We start from the raw sequence: 23,898 nt of genomic DNA, 5'->3' as shown, positions 1-23,898 counted from the left end.
TCCATTGTCATGTTTGCTTTCTGCACTTCATAAAGGGATATTTCATGTTAAAACTTACATTCATTGGTACGTGTGCATCATCCATCACCATCGTATCTAACACCACTATTCTGTTACATTATGGAGCACTTCAGTGCTTTCTTTTCTTTTTTGTTTCCAAACATTTTGTTCGTTAAGACTTTGATTTTCAGAGTTGTCTCAGTCTCATCTTTCTGTGAATACAGTCTGCACCCATACTTCGTTATCCTGAATTTCTGTGATTGTAAGCTATTACCATTATGGCTTCTCATAATCTCTGCAGTGATTTAAAAAATTAGAGTAATAACAGTAAATGCCATAAGAGAACCACATAAGAGGTAATGTAGATCTTGTCATAATCTGTTACCTTTGCCAACTCTTAAGACTCTGTGTGCTTCCATACTTTATTTCACAAAAAGTGTTATTTTAGTTTAAATCAATATCTGTCTTTAATGTATCACAGTTACAGCATCTTCAAACTGACCTCTAGTGGAAGAGGTAAGAAGAGGAGTATTGTAACATTCAGATGGTGATCTACCGTCAGGACAAGTGTTGGCATCTGCTTCTAAGTTTGCACATTTCAAAAAGAAAACTTACTGTACCGTTTCTTCTCCCTTTGATGGGTGAAGCATCTAACTTGACAATAGGGATAGCATTCATTTAAATAGTCAAAGTTCATCTTTTCTGGTTGCTTTGATGGGCTTTAATGCAGTACTTTAAAAATGCATATGGTGTAATTCGTCTGCCAGTGCATTGTCATTTTGGATTATTAAGAAGAAATGAAATGCCTTAATCCAAATGCAGATCCTGTGCCTGTGTGTTTATTTGCTGAACACTACCTTGGCTCACCTCTTGATAAATTCAGGATCATGATTGGAAGTCAAAGACCTTTTTTAAAAAAGAAAAAAGCAACATGATTTCCAAATGAAAGAAAACTAGTTCACTTCTTCTTTTCCTGTTTGTCCAGGAGCAACAGGGATTGAAGATCGGCTGCAAGACAGAGTGCCTGACACTATTGCGGCTCTTCGAGAAGCTGGGATACAAATCTGGGTCTTGACAGGGGACAAACAGGAAACAGCAGTAAACATTGCATATTCCTGTAAACTCCTGAACCAAAGAGACACTGTCTTCACCATTAACACTGAAAATAAGGTGAGTACAGAGAGATGCACAGAATTTGCTATCTTTCCCTTGTTTTGTGTCTTGCAGCTTGGCACTGTTCTGCTTTAGGCTGCATTCAACACAAGAAAACAGCCAACCAAAAACCCACATAGCAGCATTAGGCCAGAAACTCTTTAGACCACATGTAACAGGATGAATTGGAACACAAGACAGTTATGTAGAGTTTTATTCAATTAAAATACAATGATTTTTCCAAATGAAAATATTCTTTAAAAACAATTACCTGAATAGTGAAAGAAGGTAATATGCAGTTTAAGTGCCTGATTCCTTAATATTGGTATCTGGCTTTTCACCTTCCAATGGAAATTTCAGTTACAATGTTATTTTAACTCCAGGTGATAGCTGTAGGAAGACATTTGGAAAGTACTGTATGAATCAGTCTGGAAAAAGTATGCAGGTGTAGATTTAATGAAATTCAGAACTTTCTAGTCACATGTTCCCTAATAGGATTAGGCTTAATCAGAAATTCATTAGTGAACAATTTAATCCACTATCTTTTTGTGTAAGCAGCATTTCACCATCTTGGAAACCTAAATATAGTTCTAGTGGGCTGGTTAAAAACACAGTCACTTTCTTGACATTCCATGGTGGCGCATGTATTGGTGTGCACAGATATTCCCTGAATTTCCATGGGCAATAAGAAGGTCAGGCAGTAGGCAAAGCAAACATACTCCAAAATGAGGATAATCACTTCAAGGGCATGTCTGTCAGCTCCTGTGACTCACTAATATACCGTGAACCATCTATGGTGCAATCTATGGCTATTCCTGAAACCGTCTGAATGGAAGAGAGGAAAGAGTCCAAACTTTTGAAGAGGGTAAATGCCATTAAGGATGGTGAAAGTAAAAGGCTTTAGAAAAGCAACCTTGGCTTTTTCAGATTGTGAAGCAACATAAGTAGGGTACCAGGAAAACCATGCCTTGCTTTTGGAAAGCAGGATGGCCACTGCTATGCACAGCCTAGCGTCTCATCCCTCCGGGCATCCTGGTGGGACAGATGGCTTTGTGAGATGGATTTAGGGGAGAGTGAGTTCAGGCATTATGGCTAAATCAAACCTGTTCGCTAAGGAGAAGTCAGCTGTGACCATTTCTAAAGCCCAAAAACAGGGTCCAAAATGCCAGCTGTGCTGTCCTCTTCTTTATTTTCTTGACCTCTTACTTCCTGTACAGCCCCGAGTGCCACAGAGGTGCCCCAGGCAGCAGCCGCTGCCCTCTTCCCAGTGTGCTGCTCTCTCCTTTTTATGCAGCGTACACTTGTGGCCCATACTCAGCAGCAACAGGAGGCACCGTGAGACGAGCCTTTCCATGGGTAGACAGGAGGTTGAGGAGGGAAGGCAGGGCTTCTTTCTGTGACTAGGCAAGTCACTGGTCTCAGTTGCCTCAGTTTTTCTCCCCCGCAGAAGGGGGGTTACAGATACAAGCTTGCCTTTCTCTGTAAAGCTATTGTGGCGATTAAGTAAATATAGTTAAAATACTGACTGCTTTTCTTGTGATAGGCAATCGTATAGAGCAGTTAGATGGCCTACTTTCTAACTGCTTTTGTCTGCAGTTAGTAGCTCTCCAAACAAGAATAAAATCCTATGCAAATGTCTTTCTCTCTTAATGTCACGGAAATAGGGAAACATGCAAAGATGATATGGAATTTGGCACAGAATACATTCCTTGCTTCAATGTGTAATTTCATTTGATACGCGTATCTGCTTTAACGGAAGGCAGAATGAATATATTTAGGATGGAAATTAGAAGATGGTTTCTGTCAGAGGAGTGATGCTGCAGGTGGGACCACCCTGGCTCTAGGAAACACAGGCGCATGCACTTACCCATAGCACCCTATATGGCCCTCAGTCCAGACTCAGATGCAAGCTGCGCACATACGGGGGCTTGTGTGAATACGTGTGGTTCAGCGGGCACTGGAGTTGCTCCACAATAAGATTTAGCTCCCTCCCTTTCAAAATGAAGCTGAGGACACTGCTTCTGAAAGTGTCTCCCAATGGCAGCAGCGGGGGAAAACAAATAATACATGCAAAGCATTTAACCCATTAATTTTGCCAAAGTTAACCCTTGAACCGGCTTCTGCGGGAAGGGACTCTCTTCCCCCCCTGGGCCCAGCAGCTTATTCAAACACTGAAAATTAAGTATCTTCCAGGAAGAAGCAACACAAGTAGGTAGTTTGGGGGATTCATTTAAAAAGGCAAGCCAAGACAAACCAGGAATTTCCACTACAATTTTTGGTTTGTTCACAGAAAGATGATGCTTCGATATTTTTTAGAGGTTTTCAGTGTGCAGGCTAGATGCAGCTTTTTATTAGATGTCAGAGGTACATTTGATTCCAGAACCTCCCACTTAAGTGTAATTTAAATCTTGCAAACATCCTACACATGTACCTTATGCAACATAAAGTGAAAATAACATTTTAGAACTGAGTCATCACTCAATAAAGTTGACAGAAAAGGTAGAAAGGGAGTGATTAGCTCCTCAGGTATTCAGTGCCATGACACAGAAGGAGGACTTTTAGTACTAACAGGCAGCAAAATTACTTTTAGATCATTCTGGATTTTCTCCAATAGTGGTGCGCCAATTTAAGAGATCTCTATGGGAGAGGTAAAAGTGCTCCCCTTAAATCTGTTTGTATTTAATACTAAGTCAATTCCAGTTGTTTGCACCTGAAAGGGGACTTCCAAAATGAGGCAAATTTGGTAAGAAGGAAAGACTTAGTTTGTGTTTGAGGCACAGTGCTGAGAAATATGAAGCTTTATTTCTGTCCTTAACTGTGACACACACCTGATTTGTGACCTAGAAAAGGCCAAACTGTCAAAGTTACTGGGTAATTTTGAAAATCCAGACCTCTTGTTTCTCTACTGCAGTTTATTTCTGAGGGAAACAAATGCTGCAATATCTCACATCATTCATGCAAGAACTAGATTTTTAAAATCTCCTTTAGAAAAAAAGGATCTTTTTTAATATTTCTGTAATCTCAGCACTGCAAATACAAATATGCCCTCCTGATGTGAAGATTGTTTTCTTTTCTTTTAAAGTAATTTCTTACTACAGTTAACTAGCTGATAAGATGGGCAGTGTTTTCACTGAAGGATTTGATTACGTCATTGAAATAATCTCCAATCTTATGAATGAGTGCATTTCTTAGTCAGCTTTCCCTAATGTTTATCTGATAGGCTTAAACCCACTGGCATGACTATACAAACATATACTTTCTAAGTGCTGTGCTGTGCTGTAAAGGAAGATGGAGACAACTATTTCTAGAACCACTTCTGTTTTCTCACAGGAAACGTGTGAATCTGTCTTGAATTTAACCTTGGAAGAGGTGAGGAAGAATTATGAGGTTGAAAAACCACGGAGGAAAATTTTTGGTATTATCCCAACATCTTTCTCAGCCTCTGAGGCCCCCAGTCCCGAGTTCGGACTGGTGATTGACGGACGGACGCTGAACGTCATCTTCCAGGGGGGCCTGGAGGAGAAGTTCCTGGCGCTGACGAAGCACTGCCGCTCGGTGCTGTGCTGCCGTTCCACCCCGCTTCAGAAGAGCATGGTGGTCAAGCTCGTCCGGAGGCAGCTTAAAGTGATGACCCTGTCGATAGGTACCTCCATTCTGAATCTCACAGGAGAAAGGGGGAAGCAGGTTCTTTCTTTATGAGTTACGGAAATGTATGGAATATATTGTATGAGCTATTTCTCGTGCCTCAGATAGATGCAGTGGGAAAATAGCATTGAATAGTCTTTCCTGATCAAAAACCGTATGAAAGTCCTTCTTCAGCTTTCACTGAGCAAATCTGGCCCCCATTTAAACAAGATGAAGGCACTCCAAATGCAGAATCTCCCAGCAGTCTCTTTCATGCACACCAGTACAAACAGATGAACACATTCCCTCCAGAATGCCCTCGCTTTGGGTGTGGAAGGCAGTCAGTAGTAGTCACTGTTCTGGCTTTTCATAAAGCCCTTTTCCTGTCAGATTTTCCCAACTGGTGAAAACAGAGTTATCCCCAGAGTGGTATTAAGCACTGACTCATTTGCTTTTCACCTCCAAATAATGTGAAATGCTTTGAGTTTCCTGCTCCAGTTTTGGTAAGTGATCCCACTAAAATCCTTGCAGAATTGATTTTTATGACTTAAAACTAAAAAATACGCCTCTGTGGACCAGACAGAAAAGGAAGAGTCTGATGTATTTTAAAATTTCTTGCTTTGCCTTAGAGTTCAAAATAGGCTTTCAGCCTTCTGCTTCATTTATTTTGCTTTACCAGCTTACCTGATTCACAATCTCCACATTGCAGGAAACAACCATGGCTGTTCTTTCCATGGAAATTTGGTTATGTATTTAACATATTGGTGCAAGTTAGAATCATAGAATAGTTTGGGTTGGAAGGGACCTCTAAAGGTCATCTAGTCCAACCCCCTGCCGTGGGCAGGGACATCTTCAACCAGATCAGGTTGCTCAGAGCCCCGTCCAACCTGACCTTGAATGTTGCCAGGGATGGGGCATCCACCACCTCTCTGGGCAACCTGGGCCAGTGCTTCACCACCCTCAGCATAAAAAATTTCTTCCTTATGTCTAGTCTAAATCTACCCCCCTTTACTTTAAAGCCATTCCCCCTTGTCCTGTCGCAACAGATCCTGCTAAAAAGTTTGCCGCCATCTTTTTTATAAGCCCCCTTTAAGTACTGTTAGAAAGTTGAAATGAGCAGAATAACTCCTGAAATTGGCTTGTTACGTGGTCAACTGCAATCAAATTTATCATACAATTTGGAAAATTCAGTGAAGTAGGGTGCTGCAAAGCATGTTGCTAAGCATATGGAGTTCACCAAGCAGAAACATACAAAACAATGGAGATGTAGATGGTGTCAGGGTGTCCATGCCACCACCCAGCTGGTCCCAATGTTGGGCTTAGCCCTGGTGGATCCAGGCCTCCTGGGGAGGAGGATGTTCCAACCAAGATCAGAGCCTAGAGGTCATGATTGCTTGATGCTGAGTATCAGTTACCCTAATTAAGATGCATGGTAGTACAGAATACGCTTTGCTTATCAGCATAGCTGGGGTTTTTTTCTTGTTCTGATATAGGCATTTTGTATTAAGCACCCTTTCTTGCACCTTTATTGTTCCCTCCTGTCTTCCCATTCTAGGCGATGGTGCAAATGATGTAAGTATGATTCAAGCAGCTGATGTTGGAATTGGAATATCTGGCCAAGAAGGCATGCAGGTATCCCTTCATTTCCTTTCCTCTTTTGTCACATGGTCTCTTGCTGCTTAATAAGTTTCATAGCAGCCCTATACTCTTGAGCGTCATCTTAAATCTTAGCATCATTACTGTTGTAAATTAATATGCAGTGAATAATTATGGGTCCAACCAAAATAGAGTGTTTTGAGCCAACAATTAGCATGCATGGACAAAGGTGTGTTTGCTCATAAGCCTGGAAAATTAGCAGATGCCTGTCCAGTGTTAGGTTAGCATCTGCTTTCTGAATCATCTCTGCTATAGCATCTCCAGGTTGTGTTGATTCTCTTTCAGTGTTTTCTGCCCCAAATTCTTTCCAACACATCCCCCTTCCTCATTCTTGTTCTACAGAGATAGAAAGCTCCAACTGTTTTCTCAAGGGTTGTTTTTTTTCTACAATATTCAATAGTAGGAAATCATTTCAATGTCCATGTTCAAATTTCATCATTTTGAGTGGGAAAAAGATATATTGTATAATTAACTTCTATTCTTTTTACCAAAGGCTGTGATGGCTAGTGACTTTGCAATATCCCGATTTAAGCATCTCAAAAAACTGCTTCTTGTCCATGGACATTGGTGTTATGCTCGCCTGGCAAAGATGGTGATTTACTTTTTCTACAAAAATGTGGTAAGATTATTAAAATTCTGAAGTTTTCACCCTAGCAAGGGTTAAGTCCAGGTCTGGAGGGGGAGGTTGTTTTGGTTTTGTTTTTTGCAGGTTCTACTCTCTTACTTTTTATGAAGCTACAGTACCTGTTTCTTCACTTTGCAAATTTATAGTATGCTACCTCCTTCTTAGTAATGTGCTGCATAAAGCATTGAGGAAAATATGGGTTCTACATATATTTTGAAATAGCATTATTCCATAGGGAAAAAGTACTCAACGCTTAGTAACTTTTATATGGCAGTTCAAGAAACTTTATTAATAATACCCATGAGCCTCAAAATAAAATTTGCATAAGGAAGAGCAGATTGTTAGTGCTAGAATATAGAAGATGACTCTGCACTAAGAATTGGTTGCCTGTGAAACCTCTGAATTTTTGCATTTAATTTGATAGGAACCACTTGCAAGTAATGATGAAGTCATATCTGGCATTTTTATTAAAAATTTAATGTATATGCAAATGAGCTTTGCATTGAAGACGAATGTAAAGTGGAAAAACCTGATAGTAATACAGTTTCTACAAGACTGTGCAAACAAGTCCATTTGACATGAAATACACTCTGAGCATGAAAGACTACTTACTTAGAATTCAAAATAGCTGTTGAGGTTTTTTTTAATAATTTTGAATAAGGATTACTTCTTATCAGTGTTAAAATTTGTACTGGAAATGGAAACTTTTTTTTTCTTGATTGGGCATCCTTTTAGAGTTCAAAGGATATTTATTTGCAATGCGAAATAGCTCTCCAGACTGGGATGCTGCTCTTCTATTATCTCCCCAGTACCATTAGGGAGCAGGAGGCCTTTGATTCCACATGGACAACCAGTTTGTAAAAGGATTTTAAAATCTGGTGCTCAGAGCTGTGAACAGTTCACTTAATTATTCTCTGATATTTTCTTAAAGAAACCTAATGGCTTTTAAAAAGCTGTATCACAGTGGATCGGTGTGAAGTAGACCCTTAAGATATACTGCTTTATGGAATAAAGTGCAGAGCTGTCTACTGACGGTACCTTTAACCAAAATAATGTATTCTTGGAGACTCTGTTAATAACCAATGTACTACATAAACCTCGTAGGTGAAACTATGAGAAATATAGACCATCTATGCATTGCAAACTAAAGGGTCCAGATCAGCTGTAATAGTAGGGAACAGCATGGGGAAAGGAAGAGGATGTAAAGTAGAGGCCACAGGAAAGGTGCAGCTTCACGACTCCCACAGCCCAAAGAGAAATCCCATCAGCAATGAAGGATGTGCTTCTGCGCGTGTGGGGAGCCACAGTTCAGCTTGTAACAGGATGATGTGTTTGTATTTGCTTCTCCACAGAACTACGTCAGCCTGCTCTTCTGGTACCAGTTCTTCTGCGGGTTCTCAGGCAGCACAATGATAGATTACTGGCAGATGATTTTTTTCAATCTCTTCTTCACCTCGATGCCCCCTCTTCTCTTTGGAGTCCTGGATAGAGATTTTTCTGCAGAAACACTTCTAGGTTTGCCCGAGTTGTACAAGAACGGACAAAATTCGGAGGTATGTCTCGATTGCTGAAATAACTGCTTGATAAGCCAAAGGACCACAGCTTTTTTGGTTTTGTGAGGAGGGAAGGAAGAGAAGAGTTTAAACTTACTTGGAACCAAATGATCCATTTATGGTTTCTAGTTTACTGAAGTCCACTAAGAGAAGGTATAATTGTAGCTGTCAGAAGAACTGGTAAGGAACATACGATTGCAGTTGCTTCCTGGAAGTGAGGCTGGGTGCTGGGTCATAGTTGGAAGATGTAAATGGGAAGGCTTATTCTGCTATTAAATATATGTAGCAATCCAGTTTGGTTACCAGTATGCTGCATTATAACAAGTCAAGTGATGTGCTAGTGAACCAGCCCTGTGTTTGGTGTTTCTGATCTGAAGAAGAGACGATGGAGCAAATATGTGTGTGTGTGTATGCATATATGTACACACCATATATATAGAAAATTTCTCAGTGAAGTCATAGGGAGAAATAAATAAAACAGGATGAGAAATGTAATAAATTAGGGTAAAATAATTTAGCTGGTCCCTGATTAAACTCTGCTCAGATTTGGTGCTTTGAACAGTCTCAGCCTACTAAAGAAGAAAAGCTTGTTAAAAAGATGACAGCAAAAAGTGACAAGAAAATGCAAACCCTAAAATCAATAAACAACCTGACATTTTTTTTTCTACTCTCAGGTTCAGAAATACACCTGTTAATACATACAGGATTTTGTCACAGTTTGGTGTCTAGGCTGTTCCAGGAATGAACTGTTTCATTTATTTACTTCGAATAGTCAGTATTGGTAACCCTCAAACAATATGCAGGAAATATATTATGTTTTTACCTGAGTTTGTCAGTCGCGTTCAGAGAACCAGTCTGATCTCTGTATGGTTGCGAGGAGCACGCATATACAGACCTAGAGGGTTGGTTTTGCATATACATACAGTACAATAGTACTTATTCCCAAATTGCCTTAACATTTTAATAGGAAATTATGAAAATGTTAATGAGCAAAATTTGAAGTGGCCTTAGTTTTAAATCACAAAATTGCAGGGTACTTAGGAATTCTTTTCTCTCCTTCTTTTTCTCCTAATACCTACTTTCATTATCCTGGACTGTGATTTTTAGCACTCATGAACACTGGTGGTTCACATTGTGTTTAATGATGTTTTGAAAAACCTAGGCAAGGGAGTGCAGAATTTGAGGATTCTCTGTAGGACTTTCCATAGCTTTACTTAGGAGCTCTTGGACCTCACATATATGTGAAATATACGTTCTTTAGCATTTTGAAGAGGTCATTGTTGTTGCTTTGGCATTTTGTCTGCACTAAAACAACAGGAGCCTAGCCTTCTGTCATTCCAATAATGCATCCCACTCCACGGGAGCTGTGGCCCCACAGGTCGTTAGATAAATTTAAATATGACAAGTAGTCAAATTAAAATGGCACAAAATAGATGTTTCAATGGAAGGAACCTTAACAGAAAGGTTTTTTGACCAATTCTATAGCTCTAGGAAGAGCTTTGTTTAAAAAAGAATTTGAGGAATGGGGTCCTTTGGGGAGGAATGGGGCATTCATAACATTCAGCTTTTAAGACCCTTAGTTGACTGGCTAATCTTCCTAAGGTCTGTCTTTAGTTAACACGGAGAAAATGCCTGTTCAGAGGTAAGCCTTTGGTCTAAATCAGCTGCTCAGGAGGCATTTACTCATGAAGGGAGACCAGTTAGCCAAAATCAGTAGTCTGAATGGAAGGAAAACAGACAGCAATTATGTCTGCAGGACAGACTAGAGATGTGTGTCCCATCATAATGACTGTTATCTATAAACTCTTGCAGATATACAAGCTGTCAACTTTTATTATTACAATGTTGGATGCCTTCTATCAGAGCCTCATTTGCTTCTTTGTCCCCTATTTGGTAAGTACCAGGGTCATTAATATTCTCATTCTCCTATCCTCCTTAAAAAATAGAAAAATTCACTTCTGAATAGTCAGGGTTCATCACAGTCTATCTGCCTGTTTTCTAGACGTACGAGGACTCTGACATAGATGTGTTTTCCTTTGGAAACCCCATCAACACCATCTCCCTCCTGACCATTCTCTTGCACCAGGCTCTAGAAATGAAAACATGGGTATGTGTTTGACCTGTCCTGCTCACGTGACTGTTTTTCTTTTCTGAACATAGCGTACTGTGTAGACACGGCATTGTCTTTCAGAGTCATTTACCTGAATTCTGGGTCACAAAAAGTAAGTAACAGATGCACGGAGATTTCACAATGTGCCAGAATTTATTATCAGCCTCAGGATAATACCTTCATGTGCACAGCAACAGAATTTGCTTCTACTGTGCCTTTGGACAGGACAGTACACAATTTTTACATACTTCAATATATGAGGATACGTTTCTTAAAGAACTGTATTCACTGTCACTGTTGTTTTATAAGTTAATTTCCAGGTATTTCTCCTACTGTACTTTTCAGTAGCATGGACTATTGGATATGTTCTTTCCAACCTGTCTTTTTATCCTCCTGTCTTACACCCAGAGTCAGGGTCTCACAAGCATCGCTGTCATTCCGTGCAATTCTGCTTACAGACCCTGTTCCACGTGGTAACCATGACTGGCAGTGTGGTGTTTTACCTCGTCTTCTCTCTGATCTACAATGCCGCCTGCGTGGTCTGCAACCCTCCCACCAACCCCTACTGGATTATGGAGAAGCAGCTTTCAGACCCCACTTTCTATTTGCTGTGTCTTATTACCCCGGCCATCGCGCTCTTGCCAAGGTTTGAATGATGCACTGTTTTCCTCTCAATTTTCGTTTTGTGGATTTGTAGGCGTTTGAGTGAAATAACAATAATGATGTGTATAGATGTGTGATGTGTCGGGCACATGTGTTGCACAGGGATAAGTGATCAGCGTGGAAGTCAGATGCCTGGGTTCAACTTTCCAGTTCATGAACCATTATTTTATTCAGTTATATAACCCTAGATAAGTCACTATATATCTACTGCTTTTGTTTTCCCATCAGGAAAACCTTTCTTTCTGGGGTGCTTCAGAGTTTACCAGTAGAAATCTGCGACATAATTGTTCACTGTCATAAACACAATGTTGTTGAGCTGATCAAGACTAGAAAGCAAGACTTTGAAATATTCCTATATGCTTTGAGAGTTACAACATGTATTCTGTTTCTTAAGTACATTACAGTGCATTACTAAGTCAAATTTAAGAACATGTTTCTATATGAAATAATTTTCCACATCCAGAATTTTAGTTTTACTCTGTGTGACAAATCAGGTATGTTAAAGATAGCTTTAACTGAGGCTGAATAATATTTGGAGAGGGATAATTATTTTGATAGGTTGCTGAAAAAAAATGGTTTGAAAAACACAATGATTCTGTTCCCATATATGTATATGGTAACCTTACTAATTTTGGTGCTTAATACCTTAATCATTCTTTAAGCAGATATGCTTTGTCTGAGTTGCACCACTTATTTAAAATCTTTATTTGTGCTTGTACAATGAAAGAAATGGGTTTGTGTGGCTATCCTGCTAGTCTCCTTCTCATCCTAATTGTCCTTTGGGTATTGCAAGAATCAGGAAAATATTTTTAGTATCTGATTTTGTAAGTGCTTTAAGGCATTAGAATCTGAGCCTTAACCTTGTCTAAACAGGAACCTTTCAAGACTAGATAATATTTTTCTTCAAATTATTATTATTTCCCCATTTGAGTTGAGATGTTACATTATATAACTTCAGGTCAGGATAAACAACACATAGTTCAGTAAGGTCTCATGTCTTCTAGGCAGGGCATCCTTTTCCAGTCTGTTTTGCTCCTGTGTGATTTTTGTTTTCCTATTAGCCCTTATTCACGGCGTCATTTTTGACCCTGAGCTTTCTACTCAGAGCTACGTCAAACACGTGGTTAGAGAACTTGTATCTCCATTTTGGGAATTCAGCAAGGTTAAGATCTTTGCTGCCTCAGCAGGATACCGAGCTTAAAAATGTGTATCTTGGTATCTTCAAACTTGGAGAACTGCTGTTCCTTCATGTAGGTACCCCAGATTATTTTCTGCAGAGTCCTCGGTTCACAGGATATCCAGCCCTGGTTTCTGCTCAACTTAGCTGTGTCAGCATATCACAGCAGTGGTGGAACCACCCTTTGTTAAAATGCCCTTAATTTTAAGTTTCAGTTGGTTCATCTCACCACGCTGCCTGCTCCCTATCTCCTTCAGAAACCAGTTGGAGCCTTGAGATTCTAGTTTCTTCCTAAGAGGTTTTGTTAAAATCCTTGCTCTCCTCAGTTCTTCCTTTTGCTACTGCCTTCTGTGCTAGCTGACATTTCTGAGACACAGCAGGCACTCGGGGGGGGCTTGCCTGTGCCCTGCTTGCTTCGTGCAGGCCTTTCCTGGAGCACTGCCTGGCAGTACTTTGCCGTGCATCATCTGTGCATCTGCATCTCAAAACTGCTTCTGAACTTTGTTTTGGGACACGAACTGCGCAGGGTTAGGTACTAAAACCCTCGACTCTGAGGAGAAGAAGAAAGGGAGATCTGAATTTCACATTCATTCACTGGCAAGGGAAGGCACTGTGTATCTTGGAGGATTTCAACATACGAAGCAGATATATTTCTCCAGCTGTGGAAGGCAGGCTGCGGTCTGCCAGGAAGACCTGCAGAGGCCCAACAGATAATTGAGTCTCACACCCTGCAGGGCTGTGAGAAGGGCAGGAGCAAGTGAAAGCAGTTCACAGGATGGAAGACAGTTCTCCTTCCCTTCTCTGTCCTCCTGTCTGGTCCACCTGCAACTTGCACAGAAGATACAGAGGACAACTTGAGGGGAAAGAGAGAGGACAACATGATCCACACCAGATCTACACAGACGGACCTGACCTCTCTGTAGTTGTGCTCTTAGGTGCCCAACCGTAACTAGCAACTGCACAGTTCCCAGACCGTGAGATGCTATGGGATTGACCTGCCTGAGCACAGGCACAGCAAATATGTGTTTATCCACTCCTACTTTTGCAGATAGGCCTGAGAAATTCATTGCCTTAAAAGCCCTTTCTGTACTTAGTCTAGCTTGTTAGGCTTTTTAATCTTGTTAAACTTATTTATGCATATATTTAGCAGCAGGATGTGAAGACGGCAGCTTTCTTAAGGCAATTTCAAAGAGTCCCCATGTTTGTTTTAAAATGCATATTGAGGCCATCTATGTAAAGGTCAAATCCTATTAGAAGGATGCTTTGAAAGAGACTTTGGTTTTCAGACAAAGCTGACATGACATGGAGAGAGGATGTCTGCTCTCTCACTGCACACAGTATATAGTTATACACGTTCTCTGTCCTGCAAAGGGCAGGTAGGACACTTTTTTTTTTTACTGCTTCCTCAGCAAATCCACAAGCTGAGGTTTTTAAATTTCTGGTTTTATGTTATCTATCAAATTAAGATCCCTTCTTTAGCCTCTTTTGGCAGTATAAATATAATCTCAGTCTCCTTAAATACCACATCTCTTGGTGAGCTTCTGTGAATCTTTCTTGCCCTGTTCAGCAATCAAGTGGTTCTATTATCATTTATTTAGTATTTATATACATGTAGTTGACTCTATACAGGTCAAGATAAGTGTATAGTTACATGTTGCATTAAGATCCAGGAGTCAACTTTCACCTACCAGGTATAAGATGTCTACCAGATGCCTGTAGAGCAATGGAAAATTAGCAACTAGATTTGTGTTATGTGATGCAGATTATGGAAGGAACCCACTGGTAAGACAATCTATTCTCTTTCTCTTTCATCAGGTTCTTTATTTTTGCTCTGCGAGGAACATTTGGACCATCTCTGATTCTGAAAGCACAGCAACTAGATAAACTTCCTAAAGGGCAACAGGATCTTGAAATCCAGAAACTGAGATCAAGGAAACAACCTACTTCTGGTGCATCTGTAGCATCACCTGCATCTAATGATGACCTTGACCAAAACATCAGCCACTTATGTGTGTCACCATTTTTACATCCAGCGGCAGCAGCTGTGTCTCATGGGGACACAGAAAGTCAGGGACTTTCTGCCTCTGAAGTGAATCCTCTCAGGAAACGGACACCAGAAGGCGGCTACTATTTCTTTAATAGGTGGGCAGAGGAAGAAGGTGTGTTGCTACATACTCGTGAGCAGTACTTTTCTCTGGCCATTATCCCCTTGTACCCAGCAGGGTAACAACTCCTGGACAGGATGGTGGCAAACGGACTAAAGATAGTGCTAACAATTTTAACCATGGAAGCCATCGGCGATCTGTGAGTGCAGTGACACTCTGAAGAAACATTCAGAAATGAGATCCACAGCCCGTGTGGAGAAGGATACCATAGGGAAAATAAAAAGTCTATTTTATACTTAACTGTGATGCTCACTACAAAAGCAGAGAGAGGCGTGTGGAGTAGTGCAGTAACATCTCTAATACGCAACTTTTCCTAAGTGCATATATAGTTTGGGTTTGTCATTACATGTCTTCTTGATCTTCCTGGTTTTGTCTCATTAGATGAATGTTACATGAGCATCACAGTTGCTGAGAAATGCACAATTACTTTCTTTCATCAAGGAATATTTTTCTTTCACAGTAATAGGGAATAATTGTACGAGTGATGTCTCAGTGTTATTATGCTATTGAGGTAACAGAAGAGAACCCATTCTATATTAAGCCAAGTCTTAGAGCAACACATCCCACTCTAGCTTTTACTATCAAAGTCTTAAAAAGACCTTACTAACTTAAAAATTACAGTTCTGCCTGGAAAAAATGTTACCTCCTGGTACTAAAGGTATTTGCAGAATAACAGCATCAGAAAAAGACTAGAGAATGTTCTGGGTTTTAATATATGGACTTTATACATATAACAATATCAGGTCTATAGTCTGTTTTCCCTGAACAATTATTCCTGAATAATTCCTGAAAACACTGAATAAGCTCAGTATTTTTATGCAGGCAGTGGTTTGACCTGATACTGTTAAGGAAAGGACAAAGGAGTTTATGAAGTAGAAGAATGCAAATACTGAACTACAAGAACTGACAGGATAACTCAGGGATAAGTGGAGTCTACTTCTTCATACCTACAAAAGTAGACAGATATAAAAAGTCAAATTCAAGGATTTATGTTCTAGAATTCTAAAGTTGTCCCTGCTTTTTCATCTAGAAATTCAGTTTCTTCCTTCCATTCTCTATATTATAATGTAGTGTTGCTGCATTCAATCAAGTATAAATCATGCTCCTCCCCACAGTTGGTTACATTCAGTAGTTGATGGAGATCTCAATAATGGAGATTTTGACAAGCAATATATTAAGGTCACTAATCACATTGCAGTAAGTACATGGTGTAGAATGACCAAAATATGCATAATACATTCATCCTTTTCAGTATCTCAGGGCAACAAGATGCAGGAAAAAAAACATAAAATGTCACCATCATCACTACCTATTGCAATGCAATGAAAGGTGACTTTGGTATTTCTTATAGAAATGTTGACTAGTAAGACCATTTCCCAAGTTTTTCTTCACAATGTGGGGTGAAATCTTAACTATGTTTTACATTCAAGCCATCCGTACTTTTGTGAATCTACCACTGGTTCTGATTTAAGTAGGGTTTTAGCCTTTTTTTATACATGCTATATTAATTTAGCTATTTACTACCTATCACAACATGTGATCTGTTTAATAACCTATTTAGCAGATATTAATTTAACTTCTGTGTGTTATAATAATACTGTAACTAGAGTCTACAAGATGTTATTTTAAAGCAACTCAGGCAAAACTGAGTAGCATATCTGCCACTGGGACTTCTGGTAGCCAGAGCAAGAGCACACATAGAACTGTAATTGTTAAAGTATTAATTGTCAGCTGTAAAACAATTCAGAAAGAGATTTTTTTTGCATGATGTACAAAATGAAGGGAATTAGGCATAGCTGAGATTATTGTTAATGGAGTGTGAGATTGCTCAAACGTTTGCTCACTACCTGGGAATGGACCTTGGGTGACAAGACTTAAGATCAAGCCTTTACAATTCACAGCCATGTTTTTACATTAAATGGTCCATTTCCTTTGAACTTAAAGAAGACAACAATTTCTTATACATTTTACTACAAAATGTGAAATGTTTTTATACTAATAAATGTAATATGGTCATGCCTTTGTGTGTTGTTGAGAGGACAAAAACAGAGGCAGAGGAGCAGTTTTCCTATTGTCATCCATGAGTGGCAAACTCATGTTTTCAGAGGCCACTCCTCTATCTAGTAGGCCACGCTATAGGAATGTTTATCATAAAAACTAGATAATGAATTTATCTGAATGTGCAAGGGGACTGAGCATATGTGGAAAAAGGCCAGACAGGTTATGTTTAAGCAAATCTGGAAGACCCGTAGACATTCCTGAATTCAAAGCCAAGAATTAATTTCATGTTTTCTCATCAGAGCTTCTGCAAAACTATTCTACCATGCGTTTTGCCCTGACAGCTGAGCTTAGGTTCAGAAATGGCATATAGTTAAGGGAGGGTTCTTTTAAGAAGGGGAATGAAGGAAGGATTGCTTATAGTCTCCAGCAAAATAACCCCTAAAAGCTCCATAGTGATGGAGTCCCTGATATGTCAGGGGATGAAAGAACTGGAAGACAGTCCCTCTCTAAGTAGCTTCTAGGCCGTAATCAAAAATAGTTACTTCAGTTAAAAGAAAGAAAGAATCCAAATTTGAATGGCTACCTTAAATAATTCTACAGCTAGACCTACAGTCTGTTAATTCTGTTGTGTGGTACATGATAACAAAACGGTCCAATAGATTCATTGACCTGGAGAGTTTGCAACGTAGAGGAAAAGCATCCCTGATCCGATGAAGGAGAAAGCTGAAACAACCAGAAACAAAAGGCAGCATCAGGCACGACCTGGCCTCTGCATCCCAGCTGGCTCCGCAGCTTTATAAAGTTCTCCCTTGATACCCCTCCTCCTGGGTGACAACGCTGCCATCCCTCTTCCAAAGCAGATGCTGCCATAGCCCAGGACCTATATTCACCTCTAAACAGTGTGATCTTTTCTATGCTCCTGGGTAAGCAGTGATCATGAACTATCTCATGTTAAAAAGACAGTGAACAGGCACTTCCCTTTGATCATGAGGTAAATTAGCTGAGACTATCAATCCCTTTGGGAAGTAGAATCTAGAGTTAAAAAACATTATTTTGTTCCAATGAAAGCAAGCCTACAGTAAGAAAGCAAGCCCTCCAATGAATTTATTTGCAAGAGGGGAAGTGTATTTACTAAATGGGTTATTTAGACCTAACTGGATTTCCAAGATAGCTTTTTTTTATTTCAAGACATATTTAATAATGCTGTCAAGATACATGTTCCATTAGTTCTAATGTGAATGCTTCACAACAGAACAGGTGTCTCACTTTTTTAATGTATCCTCTGGTGATATTCAATATTTCATACACTTGGACTATAAAACACGAAAATTAACGGGGGTTTTGTGAAATTACTGCATACTTTTTATTTTGGTCTATGATATTATTATAATAATGATACTGCATATGCAACAGTGCTTTGAGCTATACAGAGCTATACCTACATGAGAAACTGAAGGTGGCATCTCATATAGAGGTGAACAGGAGCTGATTTACCAGGTCTGTTGGCTGACTACCAGACGCAATCCCAGGCTGCTTGCAATGGTCAGTGAAGAGCCATCCGTCATGTTCTCAACCGAAGCAAGTTTTTCTTTTTTTTTTTTAATACAAGGTGCGGGAAATGCATACACATATCTACACTTTGTTCGTGTCTGTCTTAGCACAGCAAGTTGGAGACGTGGTCTTTGACAGTTATAGCTGATTATCTGCTTGATACCAACAATAACTGTTCAGTCTAAAATCCAGAATTATTCAGGTGGGATGGAGGGAGGAATCCAGTCTGTTCTCTTTTCTTATATATCTCAGAAATACAAAACCAGGTTTTAAACTATTTAGAGATAGGTGTGCGTCGTGCTCCAGCACAGAAACCACTTTTCCTAAGGATGAATTGAGTATATTTTGCCACTTCGTTGGCTGATGCTGCGATGTTTAATTCATTTGTTTGATTGCAGTTTGAGGTGGTGTGCGAGTACAGAGCTATTTGCTTTAGGGGTAAGGTGACTGCAGGCAGGATGTGGCATGATTAGGTAGGTACTTGTAAGCAGCACTGATGAGTAAAAATATAAACGGGGAGACAAGAGGCTCTTGAAGATAATGATCACAGAGGGTGGGATTTAGAGAGCTGACCAAATAACACTGAAGATCTATAAAGTGCTTTTGACATTGCCAGTGATTGGAACTCGCTGCAATTATCAGTACATGAGACAACTGTGAACAGAACTTGCTGCCCAGCTCTTTAATAGAACACCTGATTATTCTCAGCTACATAAACAAGACTGAGACTCAATAGAGTCTGAATCATTATTTTTCCAAAAATACCAGAGGGGTAGCCATCTGTTGACTGAAGGCATTGAAGGTGATGGTTATTTATCCACCATCCCCAGTGCAGCTACTGAAGCGTGCTCCCACCTCCAGGCAGACGTTGCAGGTTTCGTTCCATGTTCGTGCCCAAAGAACTTGTGTGGTTATTGTGTTCTTCAACAGGAGAGCAGAGCTCTATAAACGATCATCGCTATAACTAAAAGGTCAAGTTTTGGCTCCACAGAAACTGAATTTTGACCTTAACTTCACAGAAACCAAGTCATTAGCTGCTGCTTTGTTGTTGCCATCGATTCAAACCCACAAAGCTGAGTCAAGATCTTTATGGGACTGGGGAGAGGGAGCAGTTTAACACATCATTGCTGCCAGCCCTGGGGGCTATTTCTCTGCCACAGTTTATTGCCCTCATTGCGAGGGTGGCACAACAGCCACAGATAATCTCTTCAACTGCTTCACATAACCCTGACAAAAAACTTGTCAGAGCTCTCGGTTATGCTCTCAGTTGTTCAGATCTTGTTCTCCATTTTGCCTGCAGTCCCTGTAAGAGTCTGAAGCCAGCTAGAAAGCAAAGCTGGGCTCTAAAGTTGAATGCATTGGTTTAATAGCTGCTATGCTTATAGTACCACGGGCTGCTCCAGTGGGCCAGCAGATACTTTAGTCTTCCTGGGCATCGTACTTTGCATGAGATGGTGGGCATCCAAAGAACCTCAAATGGAAAGAATGTATTATTCCCAAACACTGAAAAATATTTAAAATACGTAGCCAATACATTAGAAGATGAGTCCAAACACAGCTGGGGCCTTCCTTTTGTATGCTGGTATTCCTCCCTCCTTTACTAACATTGTTCTATTTAACCTCAAACAGATCATTTAGGGAACTCCTGTACATTTATTGGTTTTATTCAAAAAAGGACAAATGTAAATCAGTAGGCTGCAGGCAGGTCAATAGAGCTCATTTAAAATAGCTGGATTCAACTGAAATTTTATTAAAAGCCTATTTTGTTTTGTTAATACTTTAATTCTAAAGACTTTTGCCAGGAAGAACAAACATCTATATATGCTCGATCTGAATGGTTCCTCTGTCACAATGTTTAGGCAGCTTGTGGCCAGTAATGTCATGGTCTAAATCAAGACTTGAAGAGGAGAGCAGATTCTTCGTTCTGTTACTGTGTACATGGGATAGAGTGAGAGATGGACTAATAAGTACCAAGACCAGGAGTGCACCATAAGGATAAAGGAAGAACATGAACATGTCCAAGGCCGCCTGGAGATTTCCAAACAAAATTCTTAAACTACTTTCAAGCATTGTTCAGAGGTCACTCAGGGCTTGAAGTGTCTATCTAACATGCCTTATGAGTAAAATGAGTAAAGTATGCATCCGTGTATGTTCTCAGTTAAGTGCGGAGGACTGTGAAGAATGGCCCCGCACTTGTAGTAGGCTAAAGTGATTTTGCTTTTAATCTTGTTTTGAGAAGAAGTAATGCTGTAAAGATTCAAATACGATTTCTCAAAAATTTTGAACATATATAAATTAAGGGAATCTGTTCTTAAGATCCTTTGCTCCTTTTCATAATCTTCAATTTCACAGTAAGGAGGGAATATAGTCCAGAGACATCAAAGAGCCAGAATTGTGCTTGCAGCTGTTAGTTCTCAGATGAAAAAAGCCCAAAGCTAAAATTTACAGCCCAAAGGAATCTAATTCTCCAGCACCTTTCCATAAAGAAGTTCAAGCACACACCAAATAAATATTTTAAATCCTAATACTGATTTGGAAGGCAGCTTATTTAAAAGGAATATTCTGGCACCACATGTGCATTTGACCTGCATTCATTTAAAATTTATACTGATTTGCAGTTTCTTGAGATTACTCCACACAATTGGTTATTTGTGATATATCATAGTTTCACAGAAATGTAAGACAGTAGAGCATCTCAAGAGAGAATCTGATCTCTTCGCAGTAAGGAGTTACAGACAATCCACATCAGCTATTTGTCTACCCAAGTCTTTATTAACAAAAAAAAAAAAAAAAAAGGCCCTGCGAGAAATGAGATTAGCACTACAGTGGGGCTTGCTTGAAGAGAGCCTGCTTACTGGACTTTTGAACAGTCATCCACTATCCATCATCGAAATACAGCTTTTCTTTACTTCTACTGTATAGAAATATATCAAAATAATGGTAGGGATCCAGAGCAAGCTCATATGCTATGATAAATGACAAGACTTCCATGGTGTTCAAAGCATTATCAGAATCCATTTCATACCTCATCTGTTATTATAAGCATAAAATGTGCAAATGTTCTCCACTGCTGTTAATGTCAGCATGCTGGGGGCAAATGCTTTGATTTTCTATCAGCAAATAATGTTAAATTATATAGTGTTTAATCACGCTTAGTGAAAGTGATGAACTTTAAAGAATGAGTTTCTTTCAAATCACTCCATCTTCAGTTCTCCTGGAAATGGACATCATCATTTATAAAATTCTGAAGATAACTTCCCCCAACCTGGAGGCTTCATGATGGTTCAAGGCTGATGGCAGAGCACTAAAATACAAAACCGTTTAGACATCAAAATTATTTTGATTGAGGCAATTGGGTATTTGATCATAGAATTTGAAAGTTAACTTTGAAAATCAGATGCCTTATCTAAAATAATTCTGACATCTTTTAGGACAGTGAAGTTATTTGCATTTATAGAAGAGTCTACATTACTTGGTATGACACAACCTCAAAACTGTTAATTTCTAAATAAAGCAGTTGCATTTACCAGGCCAGACTGTAAGTGGTTGGAAGGTAGGAGTGCTCCGCTGGAGGGTCTGTGGCTTTATATGTGTGGAGAATCTCACCTACAGTCTCCGCCTGCTCTTTCTGAAAGGAAAGGTGCAGGTAAAGGTATGGATGCAATACATGGAGGAGACTTCTGCAGGGGGTAAGAGAATATAAATCTTCAAATCCCAAAGACATAGTGAAAGCTAATATTGCTAGTATCTTAGCAACCGGAGAAAGACAAGCTGTACAGGGAAATCAGCTATAGCCCATCTTTAGGAGCTCTCTCTGGTTTATATTTATTATGTGTTTCTGAAACTGGATTTTTAATCACAGCATTTGAAAATACAGAATTTTATGTTGGAGGGCTTCACCATTTTTGGTTTCTGCTGAGGGGAGCTACATTTTTATATTTGGATCAATAATCACTAATTTATTAGAGCAATTTCATTAGCACATACTATACTTGAAGGGCAGGCTGGAAGAGACAGAATTCTCTTGTGAAAAGAGGGATGGGTGCTGTGCTGGAGGGAGCGCCCCGCCACCCTCTGGGGTCAATGGCAAAGCCTCTACCGCATTCAACAGCACAGAGATAGGTCGTGCATATACTAAGAAACAAGAAAGTCTTTGACATTTTCATTTTTTTCCTAATTAAATTGGCTTCATCACTTTCATTACAGTCTAGATTGTCTGGATTTCTGTATCACCCCCAGTATATAGAAATTAACAATTTTTTTCTAAATCAACTGAAATAGAAACATCTCTTTCACAGCAGTTGTGGTTTATGGCAAAAGTTTTATCATGATGCAGAATTAATATGAGATCTGTCCATTTTCAAAATATCAGCTTTCCATACAATGCTTTTGATATCAAAATGCAGAAATCTTGAAGCAAAATGGAATTCACGGAGTTAGTCAAGTACTAGGATAATAGATGCATATAAATGTCAGAACATTAAAGCTTCATCTTCACTTTGTTGCTCTTTTATTGTAAGAGTTTCAGCACCTATTGCTTGCTATTAATCCTATCATCATTAACCTTCACGATAATGACCACAAACATCAAAAGTTTGAAAACTATTTCGTTGAACATATGTCCTTAGATATGGTCTATTTGTTACATATAATAATGTTTTATTCTCATACTGGAAAGTTACAGTCACCTGAAAAAAAGGCAGAAAATAGGTTAAAGTGCAAAGTAGTTGTGTTTGATAAAAAGCAGATAAAGTCAACAGTTTACGGGCAAACCTCTGTTTTGCAAGTTATTTAGATATGCTGTTCAGTGATAAATGAAAATCCTTTTAAAGATTGATAAGGGATAGGAAATTATTCAGAATCCCCTAAATGCTCACATTCGAGAAATATTTTGTCCGCTTAATACTGTTTATCTAGCTCTAATCAATCGTCTGTCAGCATCAAAAAGATTGTTTCAGCTCACAAAAGGCAAAACAGAATTTATTGTAAAAATATTGTTATTATCTTGCATATAGTCCTTTCTTTGTTAAGCCACTAATAGTTCAATTCTGCTAAATAATCAGACATATGGGAAGAGGAAAGTGAACAATTCGCCTGTATTTCTGAAAAAGAAACTGTACGTAAGTGGTTTTAAACAACTTTCAGTAAGGCTTAAGCTCTATGTATTGAAACTATCTGCCTGTCACCAACAGCAGGGTCTTACAGGTCTTGTTATTTACTGAACATCCATCCCTCTCCAGGCCTTTCGGGGCCTTTTGTTTTGTTACCTGACTGGGGGCTGACTCAAGGGCACTTTTTAATTAGTATCTTGAGGTTAAGAAGTCACTTGCTGGCTACCCAGGCTTTCCTGAGCCAGCCCCTAGGGATGCTCTTCCCGCAGCACAGAGGTCCCAGGGTCAGAAAGATGCAGGTGCCGGTAGCAAAATGGATAATGTGCTGCTAAGACAGAAAGAAACCAGACTTTGGGAAGTGTGTATTTTTCTAGACCTAACTGTGCAACAGATGGTTTAATAGTCTCTCCCTCTGCAACAGCATTCTTAAACAAAACCAAAATACATAAATACCCTAAAACAACCAGGGTGAGGCTGCGTTGCCAGCTGATGTCCCGCAGGGGGGTCTGG

The 23,898-nt window shown here is 39.5% G+C and overlaps 1 protein-coding gene across 1 annotated transcript in view; it reads left to right on the top strand.

Annotated features, from left to right (window-relative positions):
- Window positions 1-14,885, top strand: part of ATP10B (ATPase, class V, type 10B) — a 56,553-nt gene extending 41,668 nt beyond the window's left edge. The window contains 10 exon segments of the mRNA XM_009318506.1: window positions 986-1,170; window positions 4,483-4,795; window positions 6,332-6,408; window positions 6,926-7,051; window positions 8,410-8,610; window positions 10,423-10,503; window positions 10,613-10,717; window positions 11,179-11,366; window positions 14,376-14,721; window positions 14,724-14,885. Of these exon segments, the coding sequence (XP_009316781.1) occupies window positions 986-1,170; window positions 4,483-4,795; window positions 6,332-6,408; window positions 6,926-7,051; window positions 8,410-8,610; window positions 10,423-10,503; window positions 10,613-10,717; window positions 11,179-11,366; window positions 14,376-14,721; window positions 14,724-14,885 (1,784 nt within the window).
- The last annotated feature ends 9,013 nt before the right edge of the window (window positions 14,886-23,898 follow it).

The sequence above is a fragment of the Pygoscelis adeliae genome, unplaced genomic scaffold, assembly GCF_000699105.1.
Source record: "Pygoscelis adeliae isolate BGI_AS28 unplaced genomic scaffold, ASM69910v1 Scaffold42, whole genome shotgun sequence".
Taxonomy (NCBI): Eukaryota; Metazoa; Chordata; class Aves; order Sphenisciformes; family Spheniscidae; genus Pygoscelis; species Pygoscelis adeliae.
The sequence above is the reverse complement of the archived record's forward strand: the minus strand, read 5'-3'. Positions and strand labels throughout refer to the sequence as shown.